General features: G+C 49.4%; 1 protein-coding gene across 1 annotated transcript in view; it reads right to left on the minus strand.

Annotated features, from left to right (window-relative positions):
* The window catches only part of grm5b (glutamate receptor, metabotropic 5b), a gene marked incomplete at both ends in the record, with an annotated part of 192040 nt that overhangs the window by 42758 nt on the left and 128168 nt on the right, over positions 1–21114 (minus strand). The window contains 2 exons of the mRNA XM_084461926.1: positions 16967–17153; positions 17526–17643. Of these exons, the coding sequence (XP_084318052.1) occupies positions 16967–17153; positions 17526–17643 (305 nt within the window). The remainder of the gene's footprint in view (positions 1–16966; positions 17154–17525; positions 17644–21114) is intronic.

The raw sequence follows: 21114 nt of genomic DNA on the forward strand, positions 1-21114 counted from the left end.
TTATGTTAATTGGTTAAACAGCTTTTAGTTATTGTCTGTGATTTAACCTTTGTATGTTTTTGTGCACACAGGGGCAGATGACTAGTTGAGATACCCTGGGTCTACATCTTCACACACGTAGGATTACCTGCTGTCTAACACCCCAGTTTAGAGTGCGCACCACCCACTGTACTTTGAGGTGCCCAGCACCTGTAAAGGGGGGGTGGGGTTTTATTTCGGATTATGCTTTTGTTTGGTGCCACTGTTAGTCCTCTCTGTTCCCTGTGTTGCTATTAAATTCATCATTGCCTATTTTGGTTGTCCTGGTTTTGTGTGACTGCACCCTCGTCTGTCCAACCCATTGTTTTATGTTGCGCTCTGCTTCCTCGGGCCACCAGGGGGCGTAACATAAATGGGGGCTCGTCCGGGATCTTTGATCCTTTCATGCAACGGGTTGGTGGATGTTGGTGTGCAGTGTGCACGTCGTGTAAGCTGTTAGGTTAGCAGTGTTGCGGTTTGGGTGTCGTTCCACATTTGACATGAGTGCTTTTGAGCTTGAGGAGTTTCTTAGTGATCCTTCTGTGGAGGGGGTTGACCTCTGTAGGAAGGAGGACTTGCATGCTATTGCAGCCCATTTTGAGGTTACGTTATCGCGAAGTTTGGTTAAGGCTGAGTTGAAGGAGGCTGTATTGTGTCTGCTGGTTGATTGTAAGGTGCTGGGTACTGGCGCCGGTGTCATTGCTCCTCCGTCTGCAGGGTTATGCGACCTTGAGGATGAGGAGAAGGAGGTGTTTAAGGAGGTGGAGGCGCCTGAGGGGTCCGCTGGGTCGGATGGAGCTCCTGAAGTGGAGACTAGACCTCGTAGTGCTGTGAATCAGCCCACTCCTCTACACTCTACTCCTGAAGGGAGCGATGCCGGACACAGGCTTCGCATGGCTCAGTTACAGCTTGAGGCGCGGGAGAGAGAAAGAGAAGCTGAGTACAGTCACCGGTTGGCTATGCGTAGACTGGAAATGGAAATGGAGGTGAAACTGAAGGAGTTGGAGTTGGCGGCCGCTGCTGCAACTGCCGGTTTTGTTTCCTCTAGTCCTGCTCAGCCCATGGTAGCCGATTCCTCTACGTTCGGTGGGGGGTTTAATGTTAGTAAACACATAGCCCTTGTACCTCAGTTTCGTGAGGGAGAGGTAGACTCGTATTTTAATGCATTCGAGCGAGTTGCTACCGCTCTGCAGTGGCCTAAAGAGGTCTGGGCTATATTGCTTCAATGCAAGTTGACAGGGAAAGCGCAAGAGATTCTGTCCTCTCTGTCTCTGGAAGACAGTTTGCACTATGAGGTGCTAAAGAAAGCTGTGCTCCGCGCATATGAATTAGTGCCTGAGGCATATAGGCAAAAGTTTAGAGGGCACGAAAAGTTGCCTGGTAAAACTTTCGTTGAGTTCGCCCGTGAAAAGGAGACTCAGTTTAATCGATGGTGTAAAGCCAGCTATGTAACCGATTTTAAGTCTCTGTCTGAGTTGATTCTTATAGAAGAATTCAAAAATAGCCTCACAGACCGGCTTGTTACATATTTAAATGAACAGAAAGTGTCGACGTTAGCGCAAGCTGCTGTGCTCGCTGACGAGTTTGTCTTAACCCATAAGCAAACCTTTGGCAGTTCTCATAATGATGGTAGGGTTTACCCCTCTGCTCCAGTGAAAGCGCAGACTAGTCCGCCCCGCCCATTTTCTACCCGCACTAGCGAGGAACGGGAGTGTTGGCACTGTCATCAGACTGGTCACATCCGAGCTGACTGTTTCTTGCTGAAACGCAAGTTAGCGCAGCCCAGTATGCGACCAAAAGAGGTTGGTCTAGTGCAAATAGTGCTTAGCCCCGTGTCGTTACCTTCAGGTGGGGTGTGTGAGTCCTTGGACTCTAGTTACGCACCATTTGTAATAGATGGGTTTGTGTCCCTCAGTGGTAAGGTGTCAGACCGGTGCCCTGTACGTATACTGAGAGACACCGGAGCAGCGCAGTCGTTTATATTGTCTGATGTGTTGCCCTTCTCTGAGTCGATCAGCGGCTCTAGTATTCTGGTGCAGGGCATCGAAATGGGGTTTGTGTCTATGCCCCTCCACAAGGTGCATCTAGCCTGTGACTTGGTCAAAGGAGTGTTTATGGTGGGCGTGTGTCCGTCTTTGCCAGTGAAGGGAGTGACATTTCTGTTAGGGAATGATATCGCTGGTGGAAAGGTGATCCCAATGTTGGAGGTTTTAGAGCGCCCCACTGTTACGCAGCCCGATGTGTTAGCTCAGGATTTTCCTGACGTATTCTCTGTACGTATGGTCACTCGTGCTCAGGCACGTAGATCGGGAGAAGCGGTTGATCTGTCGGACACCATGTTCGCGACTGCGTTGTCTGACCAGCCTGTTTCCCCAGGTCCACCTATGTCTACTCAGCCTGCTGTTGAGTCCAACGTTCCGAGTTTGCTTCAGTGTAACAGCCTTGTTTCTGAGACAACACAGCTGCCCATGACCCGCAGTAATCTTATCGCTGCTCAGAAGGAGGATGCTGATTTAGCCAAGTGCTTTGCTGCTGCGCTTGTTTCAGAGGCGGCTAAAAACCAGGACAACCAATCCTCTAAAAACAAGGATATCAGTGCTTTTGTTACCCCTGACTCGTTTCTGCCGTATACAGTAATGGCTTTTGGTATGAGGAATGCTCCGGCCACATTCCAAAGACTGGTCAATATAGTTTTTTCTGGTGTGCCTGATTGTAAGGCTTATTTGGATGATGTGGTGAATCACTCCTCAGATTGGGAAAATCATGTATCCTCGCTGAGGACAGTTTTCCAGCGTCTGGCTGATGCGTCTCTGACACTGAACTTGGCGAAGTGCGAGTTCGGGAAAGCGACGGTCACATATCTTGGTAAGCAGGTGGGCGGAGGTCAAGTGCGCCCTCTGGAGGCCAAAGTTGCTGCTATAGCCTCCTTCCCTGTGCCAACCACTCGATGTGAGCTGCGCCGGTTTCTAGGCATGGTGGGTTACTACAGAGGTTTCTGTAGAAACTTTTCTACTGTTGCAGCTCCTCTGACTGATTTAATCAGTCCCTTGGTGCCTTACAGGTGGTTAGAGAAATGCCAAGTAGCTTTTGACAGCTGTAAAGCTCTGCTGTGTAATGCCCCAGTACTGAGTGCTCCTAGTTTTAGCACCCCCTTTTCTCTTGAGGTGGATGCAATTTCTACTGGTGCTGGTGCAGTTCTGACTCAGATGGACCCAGATGGTTTTGTCCATCCCGTAGGGTACCTCTCAAAGAAGTTCAGTGGGTGTCTGAGTCGCTACTCCACGGTTGAGCAGGAAACATTGGCCTTGCTGCTCGCACTCCAATTTTTTGAAGTCTGTGTGGGGTGTAGTGTGGAACCTGTGGTTGTTTACACCGATCACAACCCTTTGGTTTTTTGGCATCAGATGCATAACCTGCATAAACTAATGCGCTGGTCTCTGATTATTCAGAGCTATAATTTGACTATTCGACACAGAAAGGGCGCCGAAAATGTATTTGCTGGTGCCCTTTCTCGGGGATAGTCTGTAGGAATAGTTGGGCTATTGTAGTGTATGTGAAGGGGAGGTTGATTTATCGTTAGCCATGGGCTAACTCTTTATGGGGGGGAGTGTTACATATGTGTGTTGTTCTGTTTTGTTAGGCCTACCTGTTTGGTTTTGTTGTGTGGTTGTTTTGTCTCCCTCTACTGTTCTCATCTCCAAACTCTCAGGGCGCGCGCCTGGTTCATGTCATCAGTTCTCACCTGCTTTCAATTAACGACTTCAATCAACCTGGTCCCTCCCTTCCTATAAATAGTCCTCTTTGTCCTCAGTTCTCTCTGACCTGCCTGAGCTGTGGCAGGGCTCTGGTTGGTAGAGCTTGGTTTGGTTTGGTTTGTTTGGTTGTTTATTGGTTTAATGTGAAGTTTCTCTTGTGTTACTCTTTTGTTTGTAGTTATGTTAATTGGTTAAACAGCTTTTAGTTATTGTCTGTGATTTAACCTTTGTATGTTTTTGTGCACACAGGGGCAGATGACTAGTTGAGATACCCTGGGTCTACATCTTCACACACGTAGGATTACCTGCTGTCTAACACCCCAGTTTAGAGTGCGCACCACCCACTGTACTTTGAGGTGCCCAGCACCTGTAAAGGGGGGGTGGGGTTTTATTTCGGATTATGCTTTTGTTTGGTGCCACTGTTAGTCCTCTCTGTTCCCTGTGTTGCTATTAAATTCATCATTGCCTATTTTGGTTGTCCTGGTTTTGTGTGACTGCACCCTCGTCTGTCCAACCCATTGTTTTATGTTGCGCTCTGCTTCCTCGGGCCACCAGGGGGCGTAACACCCTCTGTCCCCTACCACTGTCCCTATCCCCCCTTCAGGAAGTGGCGTACAGCCGCCACAGGGCCCCATGTTAAAAAACCTGTGGCGGCTGTACACTCTTGGAGGGCTGTACACTCCGATCCCGCGCGCCGCCAAAAATAGGCGGGCGGTCTCTAAAAGGCCGCCCGGGTCCCCCGGCGGCGCCCCCCGGCGGCGGCCCGGACCGGCGGCCCTCCGGCTTTTACGGGTTTTACCGCCCCCCTGGGGCGATCCCGGCCCGTTCCACAAGAGGGCGACCATCCCGGCGGATCCTGTGAGCGTTGTACGCCCGCGGTTCCTGTGGCGGCCGTACAGAACGTACAGCCGACACAGGCTCGAGCGCAAACTGTGCAAACTGTGCGCGTTGTACACGCGTGTACAGCCCAGGCACTTTTCATTCAAAAACGGCGTCCCCGACCACGCGACCTCTCGGGATGCCGTTTTTGGGCGTGGCCTCGCCAAATTCGAACCGTGCGCCCTCCGGAGGGCACCGATGAGGCCCCCGGTGGCCGAAAGCGTCTCGGGCCGGTTTTGAGTTTGACCCCCACCGATCGGGCTGACCTCCGGTCGGGGCGGAGGCCCGCCCTTGGCCGAACGGCGTGCGGAGTTTCGGACCAATCAGAGAGCTCCATTTTCAAAGTTGTCCGATCGGCACGCCGTTCGGTAAGCGTGATCAGGCCCTCGGGGCCTATGGGCCCTCTGTACGTCGGACCAATCGGAGCATCCCATATGGGCCAATCAGAGAGCGGGATATTCAGATCGGTCCGTTCGGCACGAAATCCGGTGAGCGTTATCGTCACCTCGAGGCCTATGGGCCGTACGGGTTTCGGACCGATCGGACTGCTCAATTTCTTTTAATACGCTACAGTAATATTTGGCTGTACACCGACATGTGGGGGCTGTACGCGGCCGTTTCTCAAGATCGGTTGGGAGTAGGAGGCTGATCTCAGAGTATGTTCAAGGCACCCTTTGGTACTTGAGGACCCCCGCTTTATAGCCTCCTAGCCCCCCACCGCTTTGGAGAAATTTGGCGTGTACAGCCGCCATACATTCCTATGGCGGTTGTACACGTCATCTTTTTAATTCTTAAAGGTGGGTCAATATCTCCAAAGTGCAAGGTCATAGCCTCTCCCAACCACCACCTACCCCCACTAATTCCTAAGCTAGCTTTCAAATGAAACCATCCGTGAAGCTCTACGACGTTCCGTTAATTTTGCCCATTTTCTGGAAAACGGTTATTACCAGAGATATAACCGTTTTCCAGATAGGCTATATCTCCAGTACAGAAGTTGGTAGCTACTCAGAACCACCACCTCCCCCCACTAATTCCTAGGCTAGCTTTCAAATTAAACCATCCGTGAAGCTCTACGACGTTTCATTAATTTTATCATGTAAACCTATTGCTGTTGTACACCGACCTATGGCGGCGGTACACGCCACATTTCTCCAAAGTGGTGGGGGCTAGGAGGCTGTAAATCGGGGGTCCTCAAGTACCAAAGGGTGGCATGAACATACTCTGAGATCAGCCTCCTACTCCCAACCAATCATGAGAAACAGCCGCGTACAGCCCCCACATGTCAGTGTACAACGGCAATAGGTTTACATGGTGAGTGTACGGGTCAATATCTCCAAATTGACAGGGGCTAGGAGGCTGATACTGTAGTAATATCATGCCACCAAAGGGTAGTCTAAGACCACCAAGTGTCATCCTTCTGGGCCAAACCTCTTTGGAGAAACAAGCGCGTGAGTCTAACCCTAATCCTACCCTAATGGTCAATATCTCCAAAGATTATTGTGCTAGGAGGCTGATATGGCAGTATGTCCATGTCTCCATGGTGTACTGTTACTGTGCAGAGGTTTGAGCCGATTCGAGCAATTTTAATTTTATCATGTAAACCTATTGCTGTTGTACACCGACCTGTGGCAGCTGTACACGCCCGTTTCTCCAAAGCGATTGGTGGTAGAAGGCTATAGCTCGGTGGTGTTAAAGTACCAAGTGTTGACATAAACATACTGGAATATCAGCCTCCTAGCTCTCTGTTAAGTGTATAAAATAAAGGAATGTACAGCTGCCATATAAACCTATTGGCACTGTACGCCTTTCCCGTACGGCCTACGAACATCCCACAGATATGAATCAAAACTGAGATTGCTCTAGAGTGTCCAAGGATCAACATATTTCAGCATCAGCCTCCAAGATTAAGCGGTTTTCATTTTGGATCAAAATGATCAATTCTTGCACAGAAGGGTGTTGTACTCTTAGAGCCTGACAGTGTCCTGGGTCAAATTTGGAGATATGTGAGGATTTTTTTTTTTCTAGAGGGGTTAGCTGAAATTTCTCTGTACAGTCTCGAAGGACACTCACTCATGACCCACTGACCCGATTTTGAGGCCTCTAGTGCTTTCGGAACCCCCTCTGTACAGTAAAACAATGTGCGTATACAGGCGCCATAGGAATTCGGCGGCTGTACACATTCTCCCTAAGTCGCTTCCCGTAACCCGACCGAAGGTAGCAGAGACGAAAGCTCTGCACATTCTGCAATGGCAGTGCATGCTGAGTAAATGACCCGAGTACTGTGTCTGTACTGTGCATGTAAAGGTCCTCAGGGAGCTGTGACCTTTGTTTCAAAAGGTCATGTGTACAACGGAAACAGTTTCAATGGTGATTTCCCCCATTCATTCCTGTGGCGGTTGTACACGCCAAATTTCTCCAAAGTGGTGGGGGCTAGGAGGCTGATACTGTAGTATGTTCATGCAACCAAAGGTAGTCTAAGACCACCAAGTGGCATCCTTCTAGGCCAAACCACTTTGGAGAAACAAGCGCGTGAGTGTAACCCTAATCCTACCCTAATGGTCAATATCTCCAAAGATAATGTGCTAGGAGGCTGATATGGCAGTATGTTCATGTCTCCATGGTGTACTGTTACCGTGCGGAGTTTCGAGCCAATCCGAGCAATTTTAATTTTATCATGTAAACCTATTGCTGTTGTACACCAACCTATGGCGGCTGTACACGCCTGTCTCAGGTCAATATCTCCAAAGTGGCTTGGGGTAGGAGGCTCATAATATAACCTCAGCATCCTCTTACCATAAGGGACAAGCCCTCCGAATCCCGTAAGGATTGGAGGAAGTTGAATTTTACCCTCTCGGCTGCTGGAAGTCGATTTTGAGATTTTGGTCAAAAATTCAAATTGCTCGGATTGCCTCGAAACACAGCAGGCTAAGAGAGTACCGTGGAGGTATGAACATACTGCCATATCAGCATCCTAGCCCCTGTCACTTTGGAGATATCGGCCTGCACACTCGCCATGCAAACCTATTGCTGTTGTACACCGACCTGTGGCGGCTGTACACGCCTGTTTCTCCAAAGCGGTGGGGGCTAGGAGGCTGATACTGTAGTATGTTCATGGCACCCCTGGGTACTCTAAGACCACCGAGTGTCAGCCTTCTAGCCACATCCGTTTTGGAGAAACAGCCATGTACAGCCGCCACAGGTCAGTGTACAACGGCAATAGGTTTGCATGGCAAGTGTCCAGGCCAATATCTCCAAATTGACAGGGGCTAGGAGGCTGATATGGCAGTATGTTTATGTCTCCATGGTGTACTGTTACTGTGCATAGGTTTCGAGCCAATCCGAGCAATTTTAATTTTAACATGTAAACCTATTGCGGTTGTACACCGACCTATGGCGGCGTTACACGCCACATTTCTCCAAAGTGGTGGGGGCTAGGAGGCTATAAAGCGGGGGTCCTCAAGTACCAAAGGGTGGCATGAACATACTCTGAGATCAGCCTCCTACTCCCAACCAATCATGAGAAACAGCCACGTACAGCCCCCACATGTCAGTGTACACGGGTCAATATCTCCAAAGATTCTTGGTCTAGGAGGCTGATATGGCAGTATGTTCATGTCTCCATGGTGTACTGTAACTGTGCATAGGTTTGGAGCCAATCCGAGCAATTTTAATTTTAACATGTAAACCTATTGCGGTTGAACACCGACCTATGGCGGCTGTACACGCCATTTTCTCCAAAGTGGTGGGGGCTAGGAGGCTGATATGGCAGTATGTTCATGTCTCCATGGTGTACTGTTACTGTGCAGAGTTTCGAGCCAATCCGAGCAATTTGAATTTTATCATGTAAACCTATTGCTGTTGTACACCGACCTGTGGCGGCTGTACACGCCCGTTTCTCCAAAGCGATTGGTGGTAGAAGGCTATAGCTCGGTGGTGTTAAAGTACCAAGTGTTGACATAAACATACTGGAATATCAGCCTCCTAGCTCTCTGTTAAGTGTGGAAATAAAGGAATGTACAGCCGCCATATAAACCTATTGGCACTGTACGCCTTTCCCGTACGGCCTACAAACATCCCACAGATATGAATCAAAACTTAGATTGCTCTAGTGTCCAAGGATCAACATATTTCAGCGTCAGCCTCCAAGATTAAGCGGTTTTCATTTTGGATCAAAATGATCAATTCTTGCACAGAAGGGTGTTGTACTCTTAGAGCCTGACAGTGTCCTGGGTCAAATTTGGAGATGTGAGGTTTTTTTTTTCTAGAGGGGTTAACTGAAATTCCTCTGCACAGTCTCGAAGGGCACTCACTCATGACCCACTGACCCAATTTTGGGGCCTCTAGTGCTTTGACAACACCTTTAAAAATTAAAAAATGATGTGTACAACAGCCATAGGAATGTATGGCGGCTGTACACGCCAAATTTCTCCAAAGCGGTGGGGGCTAGGAGGCTGATACTGTAGTATGTTCATGCCACCAAAGGGTAGTCTAAGACCACCAAGTGGCATCCTTCTAGGCCAAACCACTTTGGAGAAACAAGCGCGTGAGTCTAAGCCTAATCCTACCCTAATGGTCAATATCTCCAAAGAGTATTGTGCTAGGAGGCTGATATGGCAGTATGTTCATGTCTCCATGGTGTACTGTTACCGTGCAGAGTTTCGAGCCAATCCGAGCAATTTGAATTTTATCATGTAAACCTATTGCTGTTGTACACCGACCTATGGCGGCGGTACACGCCACATTTCTCCAAAGTGGTGGGGGCTAGGAGGCTATAAAGCGGGGGTCCTCAAGTACCAAAGGATGGCATGAACATACTCTGAGATCAGCCTCCTACTCCCAACCAATCATGAGAAACAGCCGCGTACAGCCCCCACATGTCAGTGTACACGGGTCAATATCTCCAAAGATTCTTGGTCTAGGAGGCTGATATGGCAGTATGTTCATGTCTCCATGGGGTACTGTTACTGTGCATAGGTTTCGAGCCAATCCGAGCAATTTTAATTTTAACATGTAAACCTTTTGTAAACCATTGCGGTTGTACACCGACCTATGGCGGCTGTACACGCCTGTCTCAGGTCAATATCTCCAAAGTGGCTTGGGGTAGGAGGCTCATAAAATAACCTCAGCATCCTCTTACCATAAGGGACAAGCCCTCCGAATCCAGTAAGGATTGGAGGAAGTTGAATTTTACCCTCTCGGTTGCTGGAAGTCGATTTTGAGATTTTGGTCAAAAATTCAAATTGCTCGGATTGCCTCGAAACACAGCACACTAAAAGAGTACCATGGAGGTTTGAACATACTGCCATATCAGCCTCCTAGCCCGTCACTTTGGAGATATTGACCCGTACACTCACCATGTAAACCTATTGCTGATGTACACCAACCTGTGGCGGCTGTACACGCCTGTTTCTCCAAAGTGGTGGGGGCTAGGAGGCTGATACTGTAGTATGTTCATGGCACCCCTGGGTACTCTAAGACCACCGAGTGTCAGCCTTCTAGCCCCATCCATTTTGAAGAAACAGCCGTGTACAGCCGCCAAAGGTCAGTGTACAACGGCAATAGGTTTGCATGGCAAGTGTCCAGGCCAATATCTCCAAATTGACAGGGGCTAGGAGGCTGATATGGCAGTATGTTTATGTCTCCATGGTGTACATAGGTTTCGAGCCAATCTGAGCAATTTTAATTTTAACATGTAAACCTATTGCTGTTGTACACGAACCTGTGGCGGCTGTACACGCCTGTGTACTGTAGCGTATTAAAACAAATTGAGCAGTCCGATCGGTCCGAAACCCGTACGGCCCTTTGTCCTCGAGGTGCTGATCACGCACGCCGGATTTCGTGCCGAACGGACCGCTCTGAATATCCCGTTCTCTGATTGGCCCATATGGGATGCTCCGATTGGTCCGACGTACAGAGGGCCCTTAGGCCCGAGGGCTTGATCACGCTCACCGAACGTCGTGCCGATCGGACAACTTTGAAAATCGAGCTCTCTGATTGGTCCGAAACTCCGCACGCCGTTAGGCCACGGTCGGGCCTCCGCCCTGACCGGACGTCAGCCCGATCGGTGGGGGTCAAACTCAAAACCGGCCCGAGACACTTTTGGGCACCGCAGGCCTCATCAGGGTTCAGATTTGGCGAGGCCACGCCCAAAAACGGCGTCCCGAGAGGTCGCGTGGTCGGGGACGCCGTTTTTGACTGAAAAGTGCCTGGGTGCTCGTGTACAGCCGTCCAAGGAACCTGCCCGGCTTGTACGCTGCGTACGGCCCAGGCGCGTACCGCCTGAGCTGTACGCGGCGTACGGCCAGCCGGGTTGCATGGGCGTTGTACGCCGTGTACGGGGCCCATAGGCCCCCATAGTGCGGTTGGCGGCGGCTCGGAGTCGCCCCCAGGTGGTGTAATCGGGCCTGTACACCCATTGGGACTGTATTGGGGCTGTACACATTTTGGTGAGTACGTGTACAATGGTCCCACTTTGTGTACAGCTCAGGCAGTTTCAATGCAAAAAAACGTACAGCCCCCATTGACTTTCGGCTGACGTCCCTACCCCCCCCTCACCCTCTGTCCCCAACACTGTCCCTATCCCCCCCTCACCCTCTGTCCCCTACCCCTGTCCCCTCCTCACCCTCTGTCCCCTACCCCTGTCCCCTCCTCACCTTCTGTCCCCTACCCCTACATCTGTCCCCCCCCCCCAGCCCTACCTTGGTGACCAGGGCAGAGTAGCTCATGGCGGGGGACAGGCCCAGGGCCCCAGGATTCGAAATCTAAAGTGAAGCCCTATTGAACCGCGCCATCTTGGCAAATTTGTAGTCATTTGACTATTTCCGGTGACTTTTGTACTTGCGCGGTTGTGCTTTTCTGTCCTACGCGCGTCCACGAACAAGTTCACATTTATGTGAAATGTAGACGCACGTTACCGGCTCTCCCCGCTTTGAATTAGCAATGAAAACCGACTTGCATATTACCCGTTTTGTCAAATATATCCATTGGAGACATTATTTTTTTATCCAGGCATCTTAGTTTTAACAGGTTAATTATAGCTTATGTTTTGTTTGCTAGTAGATGGTATTCATTCCGTTCGTGATAACGTTATTGCAGCCAGGCTAAATTCCTCCAGGGAGCCAGTGACAGGCGAGTTGAAAAGCTTCACTCCCCGCCAGCAGGAGCTTTGGCCGCTGCGACCGCATCTCGGATAACCCGCTGAGTTCGTGGCTGCTATTTCACACTCGCCCTTGATCAATCCCAATACCGATCCATGGTAATAATGAATCAATCGTTCAGATCGGCAGTGCTGCATACATTTTACAACATCATTGTTAGCTTTATTAATATAACCATAGCCTACATTTATCTCTCTAACGTTAGGCTTTCCATCTTACACCAGTCGGCCATTCGATATAGAAGCTAGAAGCGGTCAACGCCAACATTGACTGAAAACACCCAAACTTAACCATGTAGGCTAATTATTGTGGATTGTTGAATGGCAGTGTATCGTTTCATCTTTATGCCTACACATCAACTCCTTTCCATTGTATGTGAATAAATTCCTGTTATTCTAAAAATATCGTGTTTCTGTCCATTTCTGGAAAAGACTAATAATTGCTGTCAAATGATCACTCCAGTTTATCACCGTATCCCACAACCATTTCAACTATGCACAGGATGTTGTGTTGTGGTCATTTTCATTAACAATTGATTAGCCTAATCTATGTATTAAGCCCTTTTTGAGCAGTGTGCGTTGACTACTCTCCTTTTTTGTGGTCATTTTCATTAACACATTTGATTAAACAGTCAATGGTATTAAAAGACTTTAGCCGGGACCCCGTTGTTGTTAGAATTACTAGGCTACCTTTATTTGTGGAACTTGAACTTGTGTTTGTTGCTGGCTTGCCATCATGTTAATAAAGCTAACAATGCTTTATGCTTTATCATCATTATGTTAATAAAGCTAACAATGATGCTGTTAAATGCATGCAGCACTGCCGATCTGAACGATTGATTCATAATTACCATGGATCGGTATTGGGATTGATCAAAGGCGAGTGTGAAATAGCAGCCTCAAACTCAGCGGGTTATCTGAGATGCGGCAGCAGCGGCCAAAGCTCCTGCTGTCGGGGAGTGAAGCTTTTCAACTCGCCTGTCACTGGCTCCCTGGAGGAATTTAGCCTGGCTGCAATAACGTTATCGCGAACGGAATGAATACCATCTACTAGCAAACAAAACATAAGCTATAACTAGGGCTGCGAGCAGCATTGAGCGGGCCCTCGCACCCCACGCGTGTCGGGGTGTGGCGCCGTTAAAGGCTGTGCTATTTCGGTGTCCAGTACTGAAAGAAACTTCCTGTCACCAGTAGGTGGCGCTCTAAGCGTGACTCAATACCGACGAATAGATGAGTACAGGACGGTACATTGATGAAGCGTGAGAAATGTTGTGTAAATCGGACAATGTATGTAGGAGTTATGATGACTTCCTGCTTGACCTGTAGGCGGCGCTATAAGTATGACTCAATACTGACCTACAGATGTGTTCAGGACGTGACCTTCATCAACCCTGAGCAATTTGGAGTAAATCGGATAGCGTATGTAGGAGTTATGAGTACTTCCTGTTTAACCAGTAGGTGGCGCTGTAAGTGTGACTCAATACCGACGCATAGATGTGTTCAGAAGGTGACCTTCATGAAGCGTCAGCAATTTGGTGCAAATCGGATGAATTATGCAGGAGTTATGAGGACTTCCTGTTTCACCAATAGGTGGCGCTATAAGTATGACGCAATACTGACACATAGATGTGTTCAGGACAGAACCGTCATGAAGCGTGAGATATATCGGACAAATTGGATAATGTATGGAGGAGTTATGAGGACTTCGTGTTTTATGGCGAAATGTCAAACTTTGGCGGGGCGCCACGGCAAGGGTGTTTGGTGAAAACTAAATTTTTTTGATAACCTTTGATCACAAAGGTCTTAAGATGAAGCTGACCGAATATGAAGTTGATCGGATGAAATCTGTAGGAGGAGTTCGTTGAAGTACGAGGCATGGAAATGGTCAAAACAAGGACAAAATGGCACATTAAAAGCAAAATGGCGGACTCCCTGTTGCATGTTGGGTATAGCTCCAAGAGACATTTTAGTGTGTCTGGATAAACTACATATGCCCACCGAATCTCGTTCGCCTACATCAAACTGAAAGGTGGGGCTTGCCATTTTTAACTTTCCAGGGGGCGCTCTTGAGCCGTTTTGCCATGCCCATTTCCGTCACCCATAAAATATCTAAGTTTAACCGGGACTGATGTATCTGCAAAGTTTCATCCGTTTTCATCGATGTTTAGGCCGCCAAAAAGGCATTTGTTTGGGGAGAAGAAGGAGAAGGAGAAGGAGAAGGAGAATAATAACTAGGGCTGCGAGCAGCAGTGAGCGAGCACTCGCACCCCACGCGTGTCGGGGTGCGGCGCCGTTAAAGGGTGTGCTATTTGGCTGTCCAGTACTGAGATAAACTTCCTGTCACCAGTAGGTGGCGCTCTAAGCGTGACTCAATACCGATGCATAGATGTGTTCAGGACGGTACCTTGATGAAGAGTGAGAAATGTTGTGTAAATCGGACAATGTAAGAGTTATGATGACTTCCTGCTTGACCTGTAGGCGGCGCTATAAGTATGACTCAATACTGACCTACAGATGTGTTCAGGATGCGACCTTCATCAACCATGAGCAATTTGGAGTAAATCAGATAACGTATGTAGGAGTTATGAGGACTTCCTGTTTCACCAGTAGGTGGCGCTGTAGGTATGATGCAATACTGACTTACAGAAGTGTTCAAGATGTAACCTTCATCAAGCATGAGCAATTTGGAGTAAATCGGATAACATATGTAGGAGTTATGAGTACTTCCTGTTTCACCAGTAGATGGCGCTGTAAGTGTGACTAAATGCCGACGCATTGATGTGTTCAGAAGGTCACCTTCATGAAGCGTCAGCAATTTGGTGCAAATCGGATGATGTATGCAGGAGTTATGAGGACTTCCTGTTTCACCAATAGGTGGCGCTATAAGTATGACGCAATACTGACACATAGATGTGTTCAGGACAGAACCGTCATGAAGTGTGAGATATATCGGACTAATTGGATAATGTATGGAGGAGTTATGAGGACTTCGTGTTTTATGGCGAAATGTCTAACTTTGGCGGGGCGCCGCGGCAAGGGTGTTTGGTGAAAACTCAATTTTTTTGATAACTTTTGATCACAAAGGTCCTAAGATGATGCTGACTGAATATGAAGTTGATCGGATGAAATCTCTAGGAGGAGTTCGTTGAAGTACGAGGCATGGGAATGGTAAAAACAAGGGGAAAATGGCACATTAAGAGCAAAATGGCGGACTTCCTGTTGCATGTTGGGTATAGGTCCAAGAGACATTTTAGTGTGTCTCGATGAACTACATATGCCCACCGAATTTCGTTCGCCTTCATCAAACTGAAAGGTGGGGCTCGCCATTTTAAATTTTCCAGGGGGCGCTCTTGAGCCGTTTTGCCACGCCCGTTTCCGTCACCCATGAATTATCAAATTTTTCACCGGGACTGACGTATCTGCAAAGTTTCATCCGTTTTCATCGATGTTTAGGCCGCCAAAAAGGCATTTGTTTTGGGAGAAGAAGAAGAAGAAGGTAGGAGAACAATAATAATCCTTCGAGTTTCAATAGGGCCTCGCACCGCCAGTGCTCGGGCCCTAATAATCCTTCGAGTTTCAATAGGGCCTCGCACCGCCAGTGCTCGGGACCTAATAACTAGGGCTGCGAGCAGCATTGAGCGGGCCCTCGCACCCCATGCGGGTCGGGGTGTGGTGCCGTTAAAGTGTGTGCTATTTCGGTGTCCAGTACTGAGCGAAACTTCCTGTCACCAGTAGGTGGCGCTCTAAGCGTGACTCAATACAAACGCATAGATGTGTTCAGGACAGTACCTTGATGAGGCGTGAGAAATGTTGTGTAAATCGGACAATGTATGTAGGAGTTATGATGACTTCCTGTAAGCAGTAGGTGGCGCTATTAGTATGACTCAATGCTCACGCACAGATGTGTTCAGGATGCGACCTTCATCAACCCTGAGCAATTTGGAGTAAATCGGATAACGTATGTAGGAGTTATGAGGACTTCCTGTTTCACCAGTAGGTGGCGCTGTAAGTGTGACTCAATACCGACGCATAGATGTGTTCAGAAGGTGACCTTCATGAAGCGTCAGCAATTTGGTGCAAATCGGATGATGTATGCAGGAGTTATGAGGACTTTCTGTTTCACCAATAGGAGGCGCTATAAGTATGACGCAATACTGACACATAGATGTGTTCAGGACAGAACCGTCATGAAGCGTGAGATATATCGGACAAATTGGATAATGTATGGAGGAGTTATGAGGACTTCGTGTTTTATGGCGAAATGTCAAACTTTGGCGGGGCGCCACCGCAAGGGTGTTTGGTGAAAACTCAATTTTTTTGATAACTTTTGATCACAAAGGTCCTAAGATAAGGCTGACCTGATATGAAGTTGATCGGATGAAATCTGTAGGAGGAGTTCGTTAAAGTACGAGGCATGGGAATGGTAAAAACAAGGGGAAAATGGCACATTAAGAGCAAAATGGCGGACTTCCTGTTGCATGTTGGGTATAGCTCCAAGAGACATTTTAGTGTGTCTCGATGAAATACATATGCCCTCCGAATTTCGTTCCCCTACATCAAACTGAAAGGTGGGGCTCGCCATTTTAAATTTTCCAGGGGGCGTTCTTGAGCCGTTTTGCCACGCCCATTTCCGTCACCCATGAATTCTCAAATTTTTCACCGGGACTGACGTATCTGCAAAGTTTCATCCGTTTTCATCGATGTTTTGGCCGCCAAAAAGGCATTTGTTTTGGAAGAAGAAGGTAGAAGGAGAAGGTAGGAGAATAATAATCCTTCGAAATACAATAGGGCCTCGCACCGCCAGTGCTCGGGCCCTAATTAACCTGTTAAAACTAAGATGCCTGGATAAAAAAAGAATGTCTCCAATGGATATATTTGACAAAAACAGGTTAATATATATGCAAGTCGGTTTTCATTGCTAATTCAAAGCGGGGAGAGCCGGGAACGTGCGTCTACATTTCACATAAACGTGAACCTGTTCGTGGACGCGCGTAGGACAGAAAAGCACAACTGCGCAAGTACAAAAGGCACCGGAAATAGTCAAATGACTACAAATTTGCCAAAATGGCGCGGTTCAATAGGGCTTCATTGTTGATAGCGGTCAGTGAATAGAGTGGCTGTATCCAGTTCTATTAATACATCCATGGACAGGCCCTACCTTGGTGACCAGGGCAGAGTAGCTCATGGCGGGGGACAGGCCGATGCCCAGGCGCTGCAGGTAGCAGTGGGCGGCGTGGGGCTTGGCGATCAGGGTGAAGGTGCACAGGTAGCCCATGCAGATGCCCGCCAGGATGATGTAACACAGCTCCCGGCTGGACGACTTCACCACCGGGGTGTCCCGAAACCTACAAAGACACACACACACACACACACACACGCAAAAACACACACGCACACACACACACGCAAAAACACACACACACACACACACGCGGACACACACACGCGCAAAAACACACACGCACACGCACAAACGCAGACACGCACACGCAAAAACACACACACACACGCGCAAAAACACACACGCACACACACACACACACGCAAAAACACACACACAAAAACACACACAAGACTACTGTACCTTACTTGTACATTTACACGTCTGGCAAGTTCTCTTCAAGTGTTGAGCAAGAGCATAAGGATGACACACACACACACACACAAACACACACACACACACACACACACACACACACACACAAAGCAGTAGGTACCTGATGAAGATGGAGGTGACAAAGAAGGTGGCCATGAGCCCCAGACAGGCGAAGACCACGGCAGCGATGGGCTCAGGCTCTCCCCAGCGCAGGTACTGGACTGGGATAGGGTCACAGCCTGGGGGGAGAGAGGTCAGGGATAGGGTCACAGCCTGGGGGGGAGAGAGGTCAGGGGTCAGGGATAGGGTCACAGCCTGGGGGGGAGAGAGGTCAGGGGTCAGGGATAGGGTCACAGCCTGGCGGGGAGAGAGGTCAGGAGTCAGGGATAGAGTCACAGCCTGGGGGGGAGAGAGGTCAGGGGTCAGGGATAGGGTCACAGCCTGGGGGTGAGAGAGGTCAGGGGTCAGGGATAGGGTCACAGCCTGGGGGGAGGGAGCAGGTCAGGGGCCAGGGATAGGGTCAAGCCTGGGGGGGGGGAGAGCAGGTCAGAGGTCAGGGATAGGGTCAAGCCTGGGGGGGGGGAGCAGGTCAGGGGTCAGGGATAGGGTCAAGCCTGGGGGGGGGGCAGGTCAGGGATAGGGTCAAGCCTGGGGTGGAAGCAGGTCAGGGAAAGGGTCACAGCCTGGGGGGGAGCAGGTCAGGGGTCACGGATAGGGTCACAGCCTGGGGGGAGAGGTCAGAGATAGGGTCACAGCCTGGGGGGGGAGCAGGTCAGGGTTCAGGGATAGGGTCACAGCCTGGGGGGGGGGGAGAGGTCAGGCATGCTGACCCAGACAGAGTGCTCTCTGTCATAGTGTCGCCACTACTGTGGTTCCCTTCTGGGCTTCTTTCACTATTCCCACACTGTCCTGCTCAACACACACCTGTTTCAAACTGTATTCACACCACACTGTATTCATACCACACTTTATTCATACCACACTGTTTTTAGACCACACTGTATTCAGACCTGTAGTTCGTTTGCTTTGTTCTGATTCAGGGAATAGTGTGTTACAAACATACACTGAACAAAGCACACGAACCAAAGGTCTGAATGTGCCCCAAATGCCACGTGCTTACAAATCACCTTCTCTAGGCAGTCTGCTGAGACCACTCTCTCTACACCACTCTCTCTAGACCACCCTCTCTAGACAACCCTCTCTAAACCACCCTCTCTAGACCACCCTCTCTAGACCACTCTCTCTAGACCACCCTCTCTAGACAACCCTCTCTAAACCACCCTCTCTAGACCACTCTCTCTAGACCACCCTCTCTAGACAACCCTCTCTAAACCACCCTCTCTAGACCACTCTCTCTAGACCACCCTCTCTAGACAACCCTCTCTAAACCACCCTCTCTAGACCACTCTCTCTAGACTACCCTCTCTAGACAACCCTCTCTAAACCACCTTCTCTAGACCACCCTCTCTAGACCACCCTCTCTAGACCACTCTCTCTAGACCACCCTCTCTAGACCACCCTCTTTCTAGACCACCCTCTCCAGACCACCCTCTCTAGACCATCCTTTCTAGGCAGTCTGCTAAGACCACCCTCTCTCTCAATTTCAATTAATTTCTCTTTATCTCTATTTTTCTCTCTCCATTTCTCTCTCTCTGTCTCTCAATGTCAATTCCATTATTTCTCTCTCTCTCTCTCCCTCCCTCTCTCTCTCTCTGTCTCCCTCCCTCCCTCCCTCTCTCTCTGTCTCTCCCTACCTCCCTCCCTCTCTCTCTCTCTCCCTCCCTCCCTCCCTCTCTCTCTCTCTCCCTTCCTCCCTCCCTCCCTCCCTCCCTCCCTCCCTCCCTCCCTCCCCCTCTCTCTCTGTATGTCTCCCTCCTGCCTCCTGAGTGGTGAGATAAGTCTCATTAATTAAAGTTCTAATAACGTTCTGGCATAATGCACACTGAAATGACCACCCAACAGGTCACTCCCCTGCCTCCCCCCACACACACATACACACACTCCTACACACACACTAACTCACAGACACACACACACACACACTCCTACACACACACTAACTCACAGACACACACACACACACTCCTACACACACACTCACTCACAGATACACACACACACACACCTACACACACACACACACACTCCTACACACACACTCACTCACAGACACACTCATACACACACTGACACACACACACACACACACACACACACACACACACTGTAGACCCTAGGCGAGACAGAGCGCCAGGGTCGTTAAAAGGATGAGGTAATTTAACGACTGATTTTAACATAGTCAATCACGTTTATTTAAGCAGTAATGTGCTTTGGTCTGGGGACCTCAGGATGAACAGACTGACTGCTGGTTGGGGGCAGAGGGCCAGTCTGGGGACCTCAGGATGAACAGACTGACTGCTGGTGGGGGGCAGAGGGCCAGTCTGGGGACCTCAGTCTGAACAGACTGACTGCTGGTTGGGGGCAGAGAGCCAGTCTGGGGACCTCAGGATGAACAGACTGACTGCTGGTGGGGGGCAGAGGACCAGTCTGGGGACACTCTGTTCCAGCTCAGCTTCTCAACCTCTCAGGAACATCAACCATCTTCAGGGGCCCGTCTGTCCCTCCCGTCTCTGTGTCTCCGTGCAGCAGTGCTAGTTAGCGTCTCTCTGTGTCTGTGTCTCTCTGTGTGTCTCTTTGTGTGTCTCTCTGTGTCTCTGTGTGTGTCTCTTTCTGTGTGTCTCTGTGTCTCTCTGTGTGTCTCTCTCTCTGTGTCTCTGTGTCTCTCTGTGTCTCTCTCTCTTTGTGTCACTCTGTGTGTCTCTGTGTGTGTCTCTGTATGTGTGTCTGTGTGTCTCTCTGTGTCTCTCTCTGTGTCTCTCTCTGTGTGTCTCTCTGTGTGTCTCTCTCTCTGTCTCTCTGTGTGTGTCTCTCTCTCTCTGTGTCTCTCTCTGTGTATATCTCTCTGTGTGTGTCTCTCTGTGTGTGTGTCTCTCTCTCTCTGTCTCTCTCTCTCTGTGTCTCTCTCTGTGTGTCTCTCTCTCTGTGTGTGTCTCTCTCTTTCTGTGTGTCTCTCTCTGTGTGTGTCTCTCTCTGTGTCTCTCTGTGTGTCTCTGTGTGTCTCTCTCTGTGTGTCTCTCTCTCTCTCTGTGTCTCTCTGTGTGTGTGTGTCTCTCTCTGTGTGTCTCTCTCTCTGTGTGTCTCTCTCTCTGTGTGTCTCTCTGTGTGTGTGTGTCTCTCTCTGTGTGTCTCTCTGTGTGTGTCTCTCTCTGTCTCTCTGTATCCCCGTGCAGCAGGGCCGGTGAGCGAGTGACTAAGCGCGTCTGTCCCCGTCTGTTACCGGGAGCTACGGTTTGTTTATGCTGCGTCATCCCAGCTGCCACGGCGCCACCAGGAGACAGACGGCGCTCATACACTCCTGACGGAACGACCCTGACACGCCACAGAACGAGGGCGCTCAACCAGTCTATCCTCCTCTCTGTCTGTCTGTCTCTCTATCTGTCTGTCTGTCTGTCTGTCTCTCTGTCTGTCTGCCTGTCCTCCTCTCTGTCTGTCTGTCTGTCTCTGTCTGTCTGTCTGTCAGTCTGTCGCTCTGTCTGTCGCTCTGTCTGTCTGTCTGTCTGTCTGTCTGTCTGTGTTCGTGGAGTGAGCTGTTTTGGGAGCTGGACTCTTGAGCAGCTGCCTGTGTTCTCATGCTTTAATCATGCTGGCTG

Source organism: Borostomias antarcticus (assembly GCF_949987555.1).
Source record: "Borostomias antarcticus genome assembly, chromosome: 1".
Classification (NCBI taxonomy): domain Eukaryota; kingdom Metazoa; phylum Chordata; class Actinopteri; order Stomiiformes; family Stomiidae; genus Borostomias; species Borostomias antarcticus.